The sequence below is a fragment of the Corythoichthys intestinalis genome, chromosome 15, assembly GCF_030265065.1.
Source record: "Corythoichthys intestinalis isolate RoL2023-P3 chromosome 15, ASM3026506v1, whole genome shotgun sequence".
NCBI lineage: Eukaryota > Metazoa > Chordata > Actinopteri > Syngnathiformes > Syngnathidae > Corythoichthys > Corythoichthys intestinalis.
Genome location: NC_080409.1, coordinates 3426856 through 3446789, shown reverse-complemented (window position 1 = coordinate 3446789; position 19934 = coordinate 3426856). Strand labels below are relative to the sequence as shown.

General features: G+C 41.9%; 1 protein-coding gene across 1 annotated transcript in view; it reads right to left on the bottom strand.

The window, feature by feature from the left end:
- ccn6 (cellular communication network factor 6) overlaps nucleotides 1–19934 on the bottom strand; it is a 50411-nt gene that overhangs the window by 12602 nt on the left and 17875 nt on the right. Inside the window, exon 3 of the mRNA XM_057858634.1 lies at nucleotides 13416–13652. Within this exon, the coding sequence (XP_057714617.1) occupies nucleotides 13416–13652 (237 nt within the window). The remainder of the gene's footprint in view (nucleotides 1–13415; nucleotides 13653–19934) is intronic.

Below are 19934 nucleotides of genomic sequence, written 5' to 3'. Positions count from 1 at the left end.
TAGCAACCAGTCAGTTAGATCGTGTTATTTTCCTACGTCATACGCGCTGTGTATTCTGGTACCGAGGATAGGCGTAAGGTGCGCATTTCAAGCAGAGTGCAGCGACCTGTTAATCTGTGTGCGACCATGAACGAATGTAAGTATTTCCTCTTTCCAAAAAACAGTGCATACCATGCACTGTTTTTTGGGCTGTGGCAGAATCTAGAGAAAACCCACGCAGGAACGGGAAGAACATGCAAACTTAACTCCACGATCCCAGAACTCTGAGACGGACGTGCTAACCACTGTCCCACTGTGTTGCCTTTATAATGTTATTTTTAAACAAGAATAACTGAAAAAATGCTTTATTAAATGCTTCATTGAGTGAGTCCACTCAAATTCACTCATGCTTTGATGCTCATGCTGCCCAGAACAGCCTCTCACTTACACAATGAATGAGTACCCAAACTGTTCAGATTGAGCTGCCGCTAGTGTGTAAAAGGTTTAACGATGATTAAGACATTTTTGCCTTTGATCGTAGAGCTACCGAGTCTTCTTTGGCCAGATCAAAGCTACAAACCTTCCAATTAATGTTAGCTTTAAGTACCGAACACCAGCTGTACTGGTGACCAAGAAAAATAGTTTGGTCGCACTGCTTAGCATGAGAGAGAGTGAGAGGCTGTGCAAGCCCCCGCCCGACGCGGCACACCCCCACAGCCCACAAGGCCTGGGGCAGGGGAGGACCCCCACATGGAGGAGGTGACACCAAATCAATGATCCGCGTAGGGACCCAAGGAGAACACCCAAGTAGAAAGATGAGAGGAAGGCAGAAGCGAGAGAACGATGAGAGGCCGCCGTGGGGCGGAGCAGGACCAGAGCCCCAGCCAATAGCTCACGAAACTGCTAAAATATATACACTTGCTTGCCGCATACCACCAATCCATTAGCAGAGCCTTCTTACGAGCAAACTCAACAAAAGTCTGGTTATGCATTTTCCTAAACTCCCCAAACCCTTTTAAATGTTGTTTTTACAGTATCATGGTCCAAGCTGTCCTCTTTAGAGAGACAAGCATTTACTTCCTGTGCCTTACCGACTAATTTGCACTGAAGCAAAATGCGAGATTTAAGGCGATAGGCTTAAAAGTTAAAATACGGAGCCATCTCACTGACAAAACGAAGGAACGAGGGCAATGTTCTCGCTTGCATCAAACTGGTCGAGCGGCTGCAGTTCAGGGTTTTGTGTAGGTGGAGGTAACTGGCGCCTCTCCATTTTTCTTATAGACTCCATAGCCCTGGTTTTCATTTGGAGCTCCACCTAACGAACGCATATTTAGCAGTGTTGGTTTTCACCGCTGAACCGGTGCCACTAATACAGTGGGGCAAATAAATATTTAGTCAACCACTAATTGTGCAAGTTCTCCCACTTGAAAATATTAGAGAGGCCCGTAATTGTCAACATGGGTAAACCTCAACCATGAGAGACAGAATGTGGAAAGAAAAAAAAAACAGAAAATCACATTGTTTGATTTTTAAAGAATTTATTTGCAAATCATGATGGAAAATAAGTATTTGGTCAATAACAAAAGTTCATCTAAATACTTTGTTATGTACCCGTTGTTGGCAATAACAGACGCCAAACGTTTTCATTAACTCTTCACAAGCTTTTCACACACTGTTGCTGGTATTTTGGACCATTCCTTCATGCACATCTCTAGAGCAGTGATGTTTTGGGGCTGTCGTTGGGCAACACGGACTTTCAACTCCCTCCACAGATTTTCTGTGGGGTTGAGATCTGGAGACTGGCTAGGCCACTCCAGGACGTTGAAATGCTTCTTACGAAGCCACTCCTTTGTTGCCCTGCCTGTGTGTTTGGGATCATTGTCATGCTGAAAGACCCAGCCACGTCTCATCTTCAATGCCCTTGCTGATGGATAACATTTTCACTCACAATCTCTCGATACATGGCCCCATTCATTCTTTCCTTTACACAGATCAGTCGTCCTGGTCCCTTTGCAGAAAAACAGCCCCAAAGCATAATGTTTCTACCCCCATGCTTCACAGTGGGTATGGTGTTCTTCGGATGCAATTGAGTATTCTTTCTCCTCCAAACACGAGAACCTGTGTTTCTCCCAAAAAGTTCTAATTTGATTTCATCTGACCATAACACATTCTGCCAGTCCTCTTCTGGATCATCCAAATGCTCTCTAGCGAACCGCAGACGGGCCTGGACGTGTACTGGCTTCAGCAGCGGGACACGTCTGGCGGCGCATTGTGTTACTGATAGTAGCCTTTGTTACTGTGGTCCCAGCTCTCTGTAGGTCATACCCTAGGTGTCCCCGTGTGGTTCTGGGATTTTTGCTCACCTTCTCATTTTGACGCCAGATGAGGGGTGAGATCTCGCATGGAGCCCCAGATCGAGGGAGATTATCAGTGGTCTTGTATGTCTTCCATTTTCTAATAATTGTTCCCACAGTTGATTTCTTTACACCAAGCGTTTTACCTATTGCAGATTCAGTCTTTCCAGCCTGGTGCAGGTCTACAATTTTGTCTCTGGTGTCCTTCGACAGCTCTTTGGTCTTGGCCATAGTGGAGTTTGGAGTGTGACTGACTGAGGTTGTGGACAGGTGTCTTTTATACCAATAATGAGTTAAAACAGGTGCCATTGTTACAGGTAACGAGTGGAGCCTCGTTGGACCTCGTTAGAAGAAGTTAGACCTTTTTGACAGCCAGAAATCTTGCTTGTTTGTAGGTGACCAAATACTTATTTTCCACTCTAATTTGGAAATAAATTCTTTAAAAATCAAACAATGTGATTTTCAGGGTTTTTTTCCCCCACATTCTGTCTCTCATGGTTGAGGTTTACCCATGTTGACAATTACAGGCCTCTCTAATCTTTGCAAGTAGGAGAACTTGCACAATTGGTGGTAGACTAAATACTAGGCCTGTCAACAATAACGCGTTAACGACCATGATTAATGTGGAAATATTAACGCATTAAAAATAAATAACGCAATTTACCACTCACACTAAGTATGGCCACAACTGCCTCCCGTAGTCCCACACGCTGATGTTTACATTCTCCGCGCAGCAATGCAGGACAAAATGCAGCCACCCACGATGAGTGAGGATGATGACCCAGGACTGCTTCATGGCAAATTCCGTTTTAAAAAGCTGCCTAATGGAAATCTGGATAAAACCAAAGTTGTGTGCACATACTGCTGTAATGAACTGTCCTTCGATCGAAGCTCAACAGTGACGTGCGGTCAGGGGAGGCAGGTGAGGCAGAGCCTCACCTGTCATCATGACAAAAAAATAATTATAGCATCAAATTTATATTAATATTTGTCCATTGCTCTTTATGTATGACTCATTTCAAACATTTTTATAGTTAAAATCGCTGAATTTGCCTATTTCCTGTTCAAATAAAGAAATGAAACGAGAGGTGCGGCAGCAACGAGTAAAGCCTCACCTCTGATTACGCAATCCATAACAAACTGGGTTGATACATGGAATTGGAGCGTGCTGGTTGCTGTACATCTGCATGTCGCCATTATAATGTTTCCAGATACGTTTATTTGACCTGATTTTCCACAGTCTGGCTAATGTCTTTATCCCTTAAAGTTTAATGTTTGTTAGCGACATATTTAGTTTTGCTGATGGGAAATAAAACCGCATTGAAAAGGTTGCGGCAGATAGTACTCTGGCGCACTGCAAGGGGGCGTACGTGAAACTAGACTTTCCGTTAAAAGGACACGGTTAACACAACACCGGAGCTAAAAGGTTTGCTTCAAACCACGGGACAGAAGATAACTCGCGCTTTTCAAGCGGACTGGTACACCGGAAAAGACTGGCTATGTGGCTGTCCTTCGAAAAATCGCCTTTGCTGCTTTCCCTGCCTTTTCTTCTCAACTTGTGCCAATGTCTGGACTAACACGAGATATTGTGACATTAAAAAACTACCACAAAGCCTCAGCAAACATGAGAGCTCGACCACTCACATTCAAAGCCTGATTGCTTTAAAAACTTTTGGAAGCTCAAGGATCGATTTGGCTTTGAAGAACAGCAGAAGCTCAATGGTAGCATCCTCAAGCTAAGGTAAAAGAAAACCGAAAGAGTTTGAAAGACCTCATTAATGCAACCTGCATCCTAGCTAAACAGGAGTTAACATTTCGTCGTAACGATGAGCGTGTAAGCTCTTCTAAACGTGGCATATATGTAGAACGATTACATGGTTTTGCTGAGAAAGATGAAAGGTTAGCTAGACATTTGGACACGTCCACTGTGTTTTCTGGCTTGTCAAATAGAACACAGAACAATCTAATTGAAGCAATCCTCTCCATTGAGGCGGAGAGATTTTTTTTTAAAGTAAAGGAAAATAAGGAGGACTTTTACAAAAAGGGCGTAGGTTTGCATAGGGACGGTAGGGACATAACACTACTAACTTTTCAGGATGCTAAAATTGTCCCCACCAACTTTTAATTAACCTTACCTTTTTTGCATGATATAATGTTCAGTTATAGTGCCTTGCAAAAGTATTCGGCCCCCTTGAATCTTGCAACCTTTCGCCACATTTCAGGCTTCAAACATAAAGATATGAAATTTAATTTTTTTGTCAAGAATCAACAACAAGTGGGACCCAATCGTGAAGTGGAACAACATTTATTGGATAATTTAAACTTTTTTAACAAATAAAAAACTGAAAAGTGGGGCGTGCAATATTATTCGGCCCCTTTACTTTCAGTGCAGCAAACTCACTCCAGAAGTTCAGTGAGGATCTCTGAATGATCCAATGTTGTCCTAAATGACCGATGATGATAAATAGAATCCACCTGTGTGTAATCAAGTCTCCGTATAAATGCACCTGCTCTGTGATAGTCTCAGGGTTCTGTTTAAAGTGCATAGAGCATTATGAAAACCAAGGAAGACACCAGGTAGGTCCGAGATACTGTTGTGGAGAAGTTTAAAGCCGGATTTGGATACAAAAAGATTTCCCAAGCTTTAAACATCTCAAGGAGCACTGTGCAAGCCATCATATTGAAATGGAAGGAGCATCAGACCACTGCAAATCTACCAAGACCTGGCTGTCCTTCCAAACTTTCTTCTCAAACAAGGAGAAAACTGATCAGAGATGCAGCCAAGAGGCCCATGATCACTCTGGATGAACTGCAGAGATCTACAGCTGAGGTGGGAGAGTCTGTCCATAGGACAACAATCAGTCGTACACTCCACAAATCTGGCCTTTATGGAAGAGTGGCAAGAAGAAAACCATTTCTCAAAGATATCCATAAAAAGTCTCGTTCAAAGTTTTCCACAAGCCACCTGGGAGACACACCAAACATGTGGAAGAAGGTGCTCTGGTCAGATGAAACCAAAATCGAACTTTTTGGCCACAATGCAAAACGATATGTTTGGCGTAAAAGCAACACAGCTCATCACCCTGAACACACCATCCCCACTGTCAAACATGGTGGTGGCAGCATCATGGTTTGGGCCTGCTTTTCTTCAGCAGGGACAGGGAAGATGGTTAAAATTGACGGGAAGATGGATGCAGCCAAATACAGGAACATTCTGGAAGAAAACCTGTTGGTATCTGCACAAGACCTGAGACTGGGACGGAGATTTATCTTCCAACAGGACAATGATCCAAAACATAAAGCCAAATCTACAATGGAATGGTTAAAAAATAAACGTATCCAGGTGTTAGAATGGCCAAGTCAAAGTCCAGACCTGAATCCAATCGAGAATCTGTGAAAGAGCTGAAGACTGCTGTTCACAAACACTCTCCATCCAACCTCACTGAGCTCGAGCTGTTTTGCAAGGAAGAATGGCAAGAATGTCAGTCTCTCGATGTGCAAAACTGATAGAAACATACCCCAAGCGACTTGCAGCTGTAATTGGAGCAAAAGGCGGCGCTACAAAGTATTAACGCAAGGGGGCCGAATACTTTTGCAAGGCACTGTATATAGAGAATTTAGATCTTTCAATAGTTCCATATGTTGTAAGGATAGAATTGACCCTACCATTATTAAGTGAATCATTTTCATTAAGTTTATGTTTGCTAATAAAAACCAAAAATTTATTCAGGAAGTTTTCAAAATGTTTCTTTAGTATTTTTTGAAAACAAAGGTTTGAATCAAACAGTGTATCATCTGAACCAATGCACGTAAAAGTTATTATCAGAAGAAAAGGATTTATTTTGCATTGATCATTTTGCCTATTAATTAATTAGGTTCATATACATGAGAAATGTGGCCCTTTGCCCCCTTCGTCCAATCTGTTTGGTCTAATTAATGTCCCGTCCCCAGCAAAAAGTGTACCTACATGCAGGTTATGCTGTTATATCGTCCCTACGAATGTTGAGACCAAACCTATGCCCTCCAAAGTAACGCCGGTTTTTGTGGTGAAGGACAGGCGCAAGACCACAAATAGTTTTCATTTCAATCGTATTTAAAAAAAAAAAAAAAAAAAAAAAGCTTAGACCAAGAAAAATACAACGGAATATTTAAAAACTAAATTTTGGCCTTACATAAAATATTCTTTGTTTTTTTTCCCCACACTTTTTGTTTAGCAATCAGTAATAAATTGATTAAAGTATCAGAATTCAAAGTTTTAAAAACAACTGAATATTTCACGGCGGCACGGTGGCTGAGTGGTTAGCACGTCCGCCTCACAGTTCTGAGATCAAGGGTTCAATCCCGGGCTTTGGCCTTCCTGTGTGGAGTTTGCATGTTCTCCCCGTGCCTCCCACATCCCAAAACATGCATGGTAGGCTGATTGAACACTCTAAATTGTCCGTAGGTGTGAGTGTGTGCGTGGATGGTTGTGTGTCTCCTTGTGCCCTGCGATTGGCTGGCAACCAATTCAGGGTGTCCCCTGCCTACTGCCCGAAGTTAGCTGGGATAGGCTCCAGCACCTCCGCAACCCTCGTGAGGAATAAGCGGCATGGAGAATGAATGAATGAATATTTCACTAAAGGTCAGAATTGAATTCTGTGGTTTTGTACACCACTCTTTACTCTCATTTATGTTGCATGAATTATAGAATTGCGACGACCAACACATTGAGGGTGTAGAGCAAATGCATGTTATTTTTTTACTTTTACGTATCGATAATACGTACCGTGTGTGCGTGTTTTGTGAAGAATGCTGATGAGATATGAAATAACCAGTAGCCAATTGAATAAGCTACTGTTTTTGCTTTATATATTTGGAAATCGGACACTAAAGGAGTCAGTGCCTCACCAACCATGAACCTCACCACACGTCACTGAAGCTCAACCAGCCTAAAGTACCACCTTCGGGCAAAGCATATCTTCGCTAGTGTTAGCAATGACGCTAACACTGCGGGAACAAGCCGCAGTCATCAAGCTACACTGGCAACGTGCGGACTCGGACTTGTCAACAAAAAGACAACAAGTTGGTTGATTACTGCTATCGCTACTTGGGTAGCCAGAGACTGTAGAGTGTAGACCCATTATCATAGTCAAAGACAAGGGCCTTGAAAATCAAATGACAACAAACAACAACAACAACCAATATAAAAACACTAGACAGGTACAAGGCAGTGCCAGCATCGACTTATGTCCACTACAGTGGTGATCTGCGCACAGTGGTGCCCACAGTAAGCTGGCCCACCTTGCAAAAAAAGTATCTGGTCACACCTGCCACAACCGTTCCTTGCGAGAGAGTGTTTTCTTTGACAGGGCACATTGTTCAAAAGAAAAGGTCTGCTCTGTTATCTGAAAATGTCAACAAGCTAGTTTGCCTGAGCAGTTGGTTAGAAAATATAGAGTATGACTGACTAACTTAAGCAGTGTTTCTAAACACCTTGACACAGTTTAGTGTAATATTTTCCAGTCAAGTGTGTGAAAATTTACAGTTTATTTTTTTATATCTCACACAGCTTTCAGGCCATTTAGTGTATAACTGCAAATGCTGCATTTATTTGTGTGAAATGTTCAATTGAACCGACAAGTTGTTTACGCATTTTTTGAAACACTAGCTATTGTTACTGTATTGTGTTTGTCTGCTCTTTAAATTGTTAGTTAATTTTGGGTAATATGCCAAACGGTACTTGAGCCACATTGTGAGGCACTTTAATCTGTTAAAGCTCTTTGCTGTATAATACAGACAATTTATTTTATATTTTATTTTATATAAGCTGAGTTGTTAAATAAAATTTTAAAACTCTATTTGGTCAATTATTAATTCATTCACACATCATACATTTTGTCTTAAAACAAATTTTAAGTCAATTACAGTATTTTCCTAAAAAGCTTTTTCCTGAAGAGCAACTTTATTCATCCCGAGGGAAATGTGATTAATCATGATTAATCACACAGTTGACATATGATTAACTAGATTAAATTTTTTTAATCGTTTGACAGCACTACTAAATACTTATTTGCCCCACTGTAACTGCTGTTTTTCTGGTTGAATTCCCCAAGATTTGGATCTTATTTCCCTCAGTATTGTTACGTAGCCATTGAGGTATGTTTTTGTAAGCAAATATGTCTCAACTGATTTATTTCATAGCATTATTGTACGCTCTTTCATGATTGTATCTTCTGATTGTGTGTTCATAGATTGACAGTGAAAAATAAATAAATGTTATTTGTAAGAAGAACCATGGTGTGATTGATGTTAAGGGAGGGAAGAAATATATCAATCTAGGTTATTTTCTACTTTAATTCATTAATATAACATATAATACATGTTTTTGAATAGTTATTTCGATATGAAGGGTACTCAAAGGGTTAATTCCGACTTGTGCGGAAATTTAGGTTACGTCGCCAGCGTAGCTTTCGTAAACTCAAATAATCAGGATCCTTATCAGGCTCCTGCAGAGCTTGCTGATGAGCTGATAATTTGATTCAGGTGTGTTAAAGGAAAGAGACGTGGAAAACAAGCTAGATAGGGGCTCTTGAGGACCGGAGTTGGATACCCCTGGTTTAAAGACAAGGATCCATTTTCCAGTGAAGGGCAAAACTGTAAAGTTTCCACCTATGGCTCAACAAAACACATTCAAATGAAATCACTAATGGCCATAAGTCATCACAGAGTCACAAGCAAGCAGAGCAATTCTAAAATAGGGTTCTGGATTTAAGCTTGCTAGTTGGCACAAGAAGATATGTACTCCTCCATAACGTCAGTGTTCAGAACAGATTATTATACTGCAAAATACAACAGACCAACGCCTCTGCTGTGAGTGTATTCACAGGATGGTCAGCGTGAGCGCACAGTAAAGCACGCACAGCCCCCAGTAAACATCCAATCAATATTAGTATGTAAATGAGCCTAGACGTCACCTGTGGTTTCAGCGCGGCCACAGAGTGGGAAGACTTTGAAGAAGCAGTTGCGTTTTGTCAGTCACTACAAGCACTGAAGTCCACATCCACTTCACGTGACGGACTGAAGACAAATGACCGGTGTTTGACAGACCCCTATGTAAAGCCTCACCCCAAACTGTAGTTCTACACTGCTGTGTTTCGTTAAATCACAATGGTTTTTACAAAACCATCTTATTTTTCACTCCAGCTTTCTGCAGCTCACAAAGAGAAGTGCAATGCTGTGCAATGCATTTGTTTTTCAGAGCTTTTAAAAAGTGTAGTGCTGCTAATACCTTTGCTAACAGTAGTGGCAATTATGCTTCTGTTAGTACATCAGAGACAGCAGATAACATAACATTTTTTATTTAGCGCTGCTAATACCTGTGCTAACAGTAGTGGCAATTATGCTTCTGATAGTTCATCAGAGACAGCAGATAACATGATTTTTTAAAAATTATTATTCAAAAGACTTATTTTCTAATGTTACAATTTATTTGAGAATTAGGTCGTCCAGTTAAGCTATGTTATGTTCTTTATAAAATCTGGATGAAGGATATTTTATTTATTTTATTGTTCAGTTTCCCCCCTTGAAGGATTTCCACCTAATTAGGTCAGGGGGTTTGCGTGCCTCAGTGACCTTAAGAGCTATACCAGGTCTAAAGGTAGAATTCTGACTAAGTGAAATCCACTTCTCTAGGTCGGGGTTGGACACAGCTAACAACCCAATTCAATTAAGAAAACGCTGTTACGCTAAGCATTGGGGGGTTCTGGAGCATGATGTGTATATATGATGCCCCATATATACTGTATTTCTGACTGCCCCCTTATACATGCCTGCCTACAACCGGCCCTGCAACAGACCCTTCACAGACCACCCTGAACTGCTTGACCTGCAAAGAGCAAATGGGGTTAAACATTGACATTGACTCCAATGTGACTTGTGCAGATATTGTGCAGTTCATTTTAAAAGAAATGAAACCTGCCCTAATCAAAAGCATGAGGTCTGTAAGATCAGTTTACTATTGGCACTTCTCACTGACGAAGACAGTGCCATAAGTAAAGAGTCATGCCTGATGGTACACTTACTCCGGAAACCCACTCGGACCGTGCACGTTAGTCATTTTAAAATATATTATATTGTTTGGAGATACACAAGCACTGTACCTCTGTGACGGCCCTGGCCATTTAATTGTTATTTTTTTAAGACTTTCAGTCAGCTGATCTCGCCTCTGCCAGCTGGCTGCTTCCCCTCCCACTGTGACGCAAGATGATTGGCGCCCGACGGACAGATGACATCGCCGCCGCTGATTGGCCACGAAGAAAGGGCGCCAAGCTTCAAAAACCTGCCTCTGTCAACACTCTGGGAGGTCGCCTTTGACACCATTCGTACCACGGTCCTCCTCGCTAGCTGTTTGCTCGCCATTCACTCTCATGTGCGTTTGATCGCTAGTTTGATACACTCCCACTTTTTCGGTGAGGTCTGTTGTGTTTTGCCATTATTGGATCGTTTTTGTTCACCACTGTAAATAAGAGCACTGAAGCAGTAGGGGTAAGTCACCATTTCTGTTCAACCCGTTTTCTCCTGTTTTGTTTAGTGTAAGAAGTTAGGTTAGTGGCTGTCTTTTACTTGTTCTTTTTCACGATCAGGGTTTAGTCAGCGGGTGGGGTTTAAGTGTATTTCCTTTTGTTTGTTTTTTTGGCCTGGGCTTACCCTGAAGCCACGCTTCTTCCGCATTCTATATATATTCATTGCGAGTTTGATTATTTTGTAAATAAATTTGTGTCCATTTGTAAACTTGTGTGGCTTGTTTTATGTTACGCCCTTCACGAGCCATCTTTGGGACGTAACAACCTCCCATGCAAATGGCCTTTATACATTTTGTTTTGTGTAAACTTCAATAAGATATAGTTAAAATTAAATGCATAATATTTATAAACATTATTTACTTTGAAAGACCGGATAATGCTGCCGTTCTATTTCCTGTTTGGTGCGTGCTAAACAGCAGGGCTTGATCCGGCTGCAGGTTGACAGTCCAGAAAATAGACTTTGTCCGTATTATAATTTTGACGGACCGGAGAGGCCGGACTTTGGCCGATCCGGATCAAAGCTGGGTGGATCACGTGAACCACTTCGTATTGACTACAATACAAACCAATTTATTGCATTGTTCGGAACGTAGCGCGGTGGACCCTGTGGGATTTGGGTGTTAAGGTGTTTTCACATCAGACCAAGAGGACCGGCGTCCGTTTGGAAAGCTACCTCGCAACACCACTTGCAAATGACTTGTTGAAAAGTTTCAGCATTCACATGCACCAACTACACATTCCGAGTAGCATCACATGGACGAAAGACACGCTCATTGATTGGTCGAATAGAAGAGGAAGTACCTCCCTCCTGGGAGGGGAGGGAGTGTGGAGCGTCACAGTGTGGTGCTGTCATTCTGCACGTAATGTCGCATAAATTAAGTCGACGCTCGGCTAGCTGCGGGGTCGCTCCCACCCAAATTGCTGCCGAGCTGTTCTCAATTTGGAACCCACCACATTCTGCTTAGAAGACTGCTTTTCCTTAGGCCCCTTGTAACCTTGTTTTTTCTGTCTGCGGTGTTAATGATGGCTTTATTTTATAATGTATGTAAATCCTAACCCTTTCCACTCACCGAAAGAATATTGCAAGGCGCTCCCCAGCAGAGATGGCAAGCCTGTAGTTGCCGTCTTGCCGGGATATATGGTGACCAACACGAGACAATAGGTCGTCATATTGGGCCACGGTTAGTCTGGTGTACCGCTGAAAGCGGCTTTCATCCAGGTACAATTCATTGAAGAGCCGGTGGTATTCACCGAGCTGGCGGTGCTGTCGAATTGTGCTGTGAACCTATATCCTGCACCGGCGTTGCCTTCTCCTTCGGCGAAGTTTTAACAGCCAATAGAGAACAGCAAGTCTCACGATAATCAACATCTCTATGCTTTTTCACCTATGCGTCTGAATGGTTTCACCGGACACACAACAAGGGCTGAACCGGAAGTTGTTCAGTTTCGCGCGCTTTGACTTCTCGCGACGTCGGTGTTAACACAAAACTGCTTTTGGCGGCGGCATCGTGCGTGTCACGCGTTGTCGCACGATATTTTGCGGCCTATGTGAACGTAGCTTAACAATAACTCTGAAGTAAAGTCACTTGAACAACACTAGTTATGACACACAGGGCCCTATTTTCTTACGCTGACTAAGAGGCCGTTTACAAGGTGACGCTCCGAGAACACGACAGATTTCATGTTTGCATTTATATGGTTCCGTCTCATTCGAAAGATGTCTCAATTCCGCGTGAAAACGATTTAGTATTCATGCCAGGCCCAAGGGGGTGGTGCAGATTTATAAGGCGACAGCCAGTTATGCACTTCCTTGACACTATCAACCTCCTCAGCCCAGAAGACAACATACCCGCCCACTCCAAGCAATGCCATTTTTCTTTTTCTCCAAAAGGCACAAAAATCCAAACATTAAACATTTTATATTTTTAATTTAAATAACAGGAAATTAAAGCCGACATTCCGCCATGTTTGCTGTTTTTAATGTTTAGTTGCAGCGCTCACACACGCAAAGTGACGTGTGCGAGTGCTGAATTCATCGGGCGTGAGAGCTTTCCATTTATATGGTTGCGGGGCAAGCCCCGCAATCGCAACCTTCGACTTTGGAGCCCGAAATCAAAGGTTTGCGTCTTCGCCTTCCGTTTTCGCTGTCACCCTGTAAAGGCGAGGCCATTCCGGAACACAATTGTTGCGTCTTGGTGTCGCAGCATCTTTATTCTATTTCTCTCAATTGCTAGCCCTCTATGTGATAGGATAAACTAGTTTGCTCAGTGGAAGGTTGACTCGCACGGGGTATGAAGTACAACAGACCTATGGCCAACGTGGACTCAGGTTTTAACATGTTTAAAAACATGCTTTGAAAAGGTGAAGAATTTTTAACATGGATTACCATAGGTCATGTATTAGCTTGCTAGCTTAGATATAGCAGTTTTGAATTTGAAAAAGTGTTTGGTGAATGCACATGATAAATCCTTGCTTTAGAAAAGTTATGAACCACTGCGTCACAGGATTTCCCAATACACACCTGACATGTAAGTCGAATCTTGTGTATGTTTCTTTGGAATCTTGCTGCTACGAAGAGTTGCTGGCAGCTTTCCTATCAATGGGGTCGAACCCAGAAGACCTGCAGGCTTCTGCAGGAATGTTGGAGTACAGCCAATGGCGCCTGCAATGCATGTGCATTTGTAAAGGGGGCTTGGTTGGAAAGCTTCGCCGTTCTCGTAGTGGGCTCCATTAAGGTCACATCCAACTGCCATTAAGTCTAAAAACACAAACATACAAAAAAAAAAACATTTTAAGGCTGGAGTACTGACTGATTGCTTCGTTAGCTATGACTGGTTGTCCTGAACACTTTCATTGGTTGCCATCAAAATACTACTCTAAATTACTCATACGCTCTATGCATTCATTAAATTACATCACAAACACTTCTATTGGGCATGTGTGTTATTATGTCCTTAACAGAATATGATTTTTGTGTTGTCATAGAAACCAAAATTACATATTTTTCCCCCATGGAATAAATCAGTCTGTCTTTCTACAGAGGTAGGTCCACAATGCCCAATTTGTTAAGGCTTTTGTTTGTTGCTGTCATTTCACTTAATAGTGAAATTAGTGGCCAATGATCTGTAATAATTCTAAAATTTCTTCCATATAAATACTTGTGGAACTTCTTTATTCCAAAAATAACTCCCAGGCCTTCCTTATCCTCCTACGAGTAATTCTGCTGTGTTTAATAGAGCAATATGTCTATATTCTGCCATAGCAGTTTCACGGCGCATTAAGCCCCCGATTTGTCCGTTTTACCCTGGAAACCCATTCACAGACATCGCGCAACCGCTTTTGTTTCAACCAGCCATTAAAAAAAAAGGGAAAATTATATTTATTATTTGAAATGTCTGTCATTTTTAGCTTAGAATCATTAATTGATGTCTAATATTTTGTTTAAAAAAAAAAAAAAAAAAACTTCAAAAAATTATTCACTCGCATATTTTAGTAGGAATGCTAGCGTAGTTAGCCCCCCAGCAAGCCCCATGCAACCGGGGGAGATTAAGGATGGATTTGTGACTGTACGGGGGAAGCGTAGTGGTAAACTCACAACCTTAGTGCACCAGTAGCTTCACGTCAGCAATAGGTTCGATCCCCTTAGCGACACACCGGCTGAACAAGACACTCTCGTAATTGGAAGCTCCATAGTTAGAGACTTGAAGCACCCGCCGCTGTCTGTCAGGTGTTACCCAGGGGCCAGAGTCGGTGAAATTGAAGGAAACCTTAGGCTCTTAAAGCAGAGTAGGAAGTGGTTCCGCCGTATTGTGATTCAAGAGGGCGGTAACGACGCCCGGCGGAGACAATCTGAGGTGCTTAAATTAAACGTAGCATCGGTATGTAAGCTTGCTAAGTCGATGGCTGACACCGTAGCATTCTCTGGGCCCCTGCCTAATTTGGTCAATGATGAGATGTACTCTAGGTTCTCATCATTTGACCGCTGGTTGTTTAGATGGTGCCCAGAAAACGACATAGTCTTTATTGATAATTGGCGTGCATTCTGGGGGAAGCCTGGGCTCATACGCAGAGACGGCATTCATCCAACTTGGGAAGGTGCTGCTCTCTTAACTCGAAATGTGGCCGTTAAACTTAGTCTCCCAAAGTGACACTTCAGAGTGGGGGCCCGGGCGCAAAGTTGTTGTGTAAAACACTTATCTGTTATTAATGATCATTCGCCTCTTTCCGAGCTGTCACAAATCCAACATTCAGGAGAGAAGATAGAGACTGTGTCCCTGCCTCGTTTAGTGAAGTGTAGAAAACATAATAATATAGGAATGAGACCAAAGAATTTAATACATATAGCTCCTGATAGGAGTAAAAATGAGAGAACTCCTAATAAACATATAAAATGCGGGTTATTAAAAATTAGGTCAATCTAGCCCAAATCACTGTTAGTAAATGATTTAATTGAGGATTATGATATTCATATTTTGGCCCTGACTGAAACTTGGCTTCAACAGGATGACTTTGTAAGATTTAATGAATCCACACCCCCAAGTCTATCACTATCACACAACTAGAAGCACGGGCCGCGGAGGTGGAGTGGCAGTAATATCACACTCTTGTTTATGTATGAGCCCAAAAAGTAAAGCAAATTACATTTATAACTTCTTTGAAAGTCTAATACTATTAATTATTGATGCCAACTGGAAGAACCAAAAACCAGTTCTTTTCATAGTGTTCTATCGCCTCCCTTGCCCCTACTCACAGTTTTTGTTAGAATTCTCTGACTTTTAACTAGTGTTTTGCTTAGCTGGGATAGAATTATAATTGTAGGGGATTTTAATATACATGTTGATGATGACGGTGACTCTCTTGGTAAGGCTTTTAATGACCTACTAGATGGGACTGGCTTCATTCAAAATGTAAATAAACAAACTCACAGTCACAAGCACACCCTGGACCTGATCTTAACCTACGGTACTGAGATCAGTGACCTTATAGTCCATCCCCACAATCGCGTGCTGTCAGATCATTCTTTACATTTCAGTTTGTACTTCAAGATAATCCAACACTAGTGAATAAAACCCAGATGAAATGAACATTATGTGATCGCCCTGTTTCAGAGTATAAACATATAATTCAGCCAATATTCGCCTTCATGTCGTCAGATTATGAAGGAAAAATGTCTGGCCCTGCTGTTAATGACGAGTTTGTTGAAAGTGTCATGCTCATACTTCGAACTGCTCTTGATGTAGTTGCTCCCCCCAAATTAAAGTCTGTCAAGCCGAGACGAGCTTCTCCTTGGTATAGTGCTGAAACACGTTCTCTTAAACAATTAGCACGTAAATTAGAAAGACTTTGGCGCCGCTCCAGCACAGAGCACACGCTCTTTGCCTGGAAAAACAGTTTAGTGACCTATAAACAGGCCTTGCGTTCGACTAAAACCAGATATTACTCATCCATAATAGAAGAAAATAAGAATAATCCCAGGTTTCTGTTCAGCACTGTAACAAGGCTGACAAACAGTCACAGCTCAGTAGAACCCTCTATTCCTCCGACTCTCAGCTGTGATGACTTCCTAAAATTCTTTAAAGGGTATGACAGCACCTGGGGAAATGCTAATATTCCATCATTTATCCATAAACGCATGCCTTTTGGATTCATATCATGGCACTTCGTGTAATTACACACATCGCAACACCAAGAAATTGATAGAAATTTGGATCGATTGTCAAGCTATAAGGACCCGCCCCTGAGATCCCAGAAATCTAGCATATTGTGTGCGTGACGTCACGACAAGGAAACAACCGGCTCAGTGCTTAATACTGAATGGCGGCGATGATGGCGGACAATTTTGTTTCTAGTTGCAGCGACGAATCCGACGTAACGAACAGTCTTCTAATGGTGACAAGGAAAATTATCAACCTTTCTTTGGTGTTTTGGGTTCTCAATTTGAGCCCAAACGAAAGCCATTGCAGCCTAATGAAAGGATCATTGAGGGGAGCAATCACACTGATGAAACACCGGCAACATATCTTGTGGGAAACACTGAATGGTTTGTTTTGCATTTCTTTTTGTGAAACTGATACACCGTGACCGCAAAATAATGTAATGTTTAGAATAATTATCATTTATTGTGCTATCACAGGTTTTCGCTCTGCCAACAGACACAAATATGAATGGGAATAGAGGATTTGTTCTATATATTTTACGAGCGATAATTTATACATGTGTCCAGTTCTATATCCAATGCGTGATATGTTTTTATTATAAAAGAGTACTCACTCTGGCCATTTCGAGCTTGGCTGTTCCGCTCCTTTGATTAGCCTGGTGTGGTCTCATCAGAACCAGTCATCGTCCTCTTTCTTGATATCTCGGGACATTTAGGTGACTGTGCGTGTATGGTGGGCACCGCATCTGCTTTCATCAGCAATTTCTTAGCAAAACCTGATTTCATTTGTCCATAGTTCGAATAGCTTTCAGGTGTAAAATGCGCTCCACACAAAACCGTACCGGAGGCCGGGTCTGCAAAATTAACCCTCAGCACGGACGAACTTTATTCATTGTCTGCGTAGTCCAGCTCTTTTTCTCGCGTTCGGGAACTCATGGGTACTACATTGCGACAAATGGCAATTTGTAGCCCACATAGCATGACAGGTTTGAACCATTTTAGCGATTTTTTGATAAAACACGAACGCAACTCTCTCATCGATAAACAACGATGGCACCGGCCTCGACCTTTTGTTTCCTTGTTATGACGTCTCCGCCCCATTCGGCTGTTTCCGGAATACTTTCGGAAATGTTCGTAATTTTCGATCTATTTTCTTTAATTGCTCATGAATGTGATTTATTTTTTTGTTAACTTTATTAATATTTGTTATCTTGCCACATAACGGTTCTATTGATATCTCACAGCCCCTTAGTGTTTTAATACCCTTTAACAATAAAATCTCAACTATTAGAAACAAAATAAATGAATTACTTCCAACTATTAGGCCTGATAAAGCACAGACTGAAAATTCAGAATCTTCTATAAACCCCTCTATAATATTACATCACTTCACCACTGTAGACCAAATCGATGTACTGTATCTTCAATCATTATGTCCTCCAAATTATCAACGTGCCTCCTAGACCCAATCCCAACCAAACTTTTCAAAGAGACCCTGCCTCTTACTATTGATATTATCCTAAATATAATAAATACCTCATTAGTTACTGGTCACGTGCCCCAGTCCTTTAATAATGCAGTTATTAAACCGCTTGAAAAAACCTACTCTTGATCCTGATATTTTGGCCAATTACTGTATAGACCTATCTCTAATCTACCCTTCCTCTCCAAAGTCCTTGAAAGAGTGGTAGTTAAGCAACTCCGTCAGCACCTACAGGACAATAGTTTATTTGAACATTTCCAGTCTTGCTTTCGAGCTCATCATAGCACCGAAACTGCATTAGTCAAAGTAACTAACGACTTGTTACTAGCCGCTGACGATGGGTTAGTCTTGGACCTGATTGCAGCCTTTGACACAATCGACCATAATATCTTATTGCAGAGACTAGAATGGGACGTAGGCATTCGAGGAGCAGCCCTCTGCTGGTTTAAATCCTATCTATCTAATAAGTACCAGTTTGTCAATGTAAACCAGCAATCATCACCGTATTCCAGAGTCAGTTATGGTGTGCCACAAGGGTCGGTCCTCGGGCCCATCTTGTTTACACTGTATATGCTTCATTTAGGCAATATCATCAGAAAACATATCGTTAACTTTAATTGTTATGCTGACGACACACAACTGTATTTATCAATTAAACCTGAGCAGATCAGGCAAGTGGATAAACTAAGCACCTGCGTCCGAGATATAAATACCTGGATGAGCACTAATTATCTTCTACTTAACCCTGAAAAGACAGAAGTCCTTATAATAGGCCCAAAAAGTGTGAGAGACTCATTAACTGCCCAGATAGTCACTCTGGACAATGTAAGTGTAGCCTCCAGCACCACAGTTAAAAACCTAGGAGTTGTATTTGACCCAGACTTATCATTTAAAGCTCATATTAAACAAACCTGCAGAACAGCCTTTTTTCACCTGCGCAGCATAGCCAAAATTAGAAATATTTTGTCTAAAAACGATGCAGAAAAATTCACGCGTTCGTTACATCTCGATTGGATAACTGTAACTCCCTACTTGCAGCTTGTCCTAAAAGTTGTCTAAAATGTCTTCAGCTAGTCAAGAACCCAGCAGCAAGACTTTTAACAGGAACTAATAGAGAGCACATCACCCCTGTGCTCCAGGCCCTTCACTGGCTTCCAGTTGAGTTTAGAATTAAATTTAAAATCCTCCTCCTTACATTTTAAGACCATTACTGGTTTATCTCACTGATGCTCTGGTTGCATACCGCTCCAACAGAACATTCCGTTCTCAGAATGTCTACTGGTCTACTGTTAGTTCCCAGGGTTTCTAAAAGTACAGTCGGCGCTAGAGCCTTCAGCTACCAAGCTCCTGTCTTATGGAATCAGCTTCCAGCTAGTATTAAAGAAACCGAGACAGTCTGTGCATTTAAGATTAGACTAAAAACGTTCCTATTCGACAAAGCTTATGGTCAGGCCAGTTGAAATCAGACTAGACTCACAGTTCAGTCTAAGCTGCACTAGAAGCTATAATGCTGGGGGAAGTACAGCCACTGAGTCCTGTCTCCTTTTTCTCTTTTCCCATTTTAATATCTAATTACTAGTTTCTTCATCACTAGTCACCCGGTGTCCCCTTTCCCCCCTCCCCTCAGGGGAGAGGCTATTTTTCAGCCGCAGCCTCCTGACTATCTGGACCCCTGGCTGGATGGACGTCCTCGGTACCCCCCCCCCCCCCCACACACACACACACACAATTTTGAAATTTGGCCAAATTGGGAGTCACAGAGCAGAAATTCAAGTCACCTGTGTGTATTCCGCCATATGCTTTCAACTCACTGATGTTTAGTGGATTTCCAGCTTTGGCGAGGGCTTCCACCTTTTCTCTTAGTGGCTGTAACCCCTATGCTGTGATTCTATGGTCTAAGA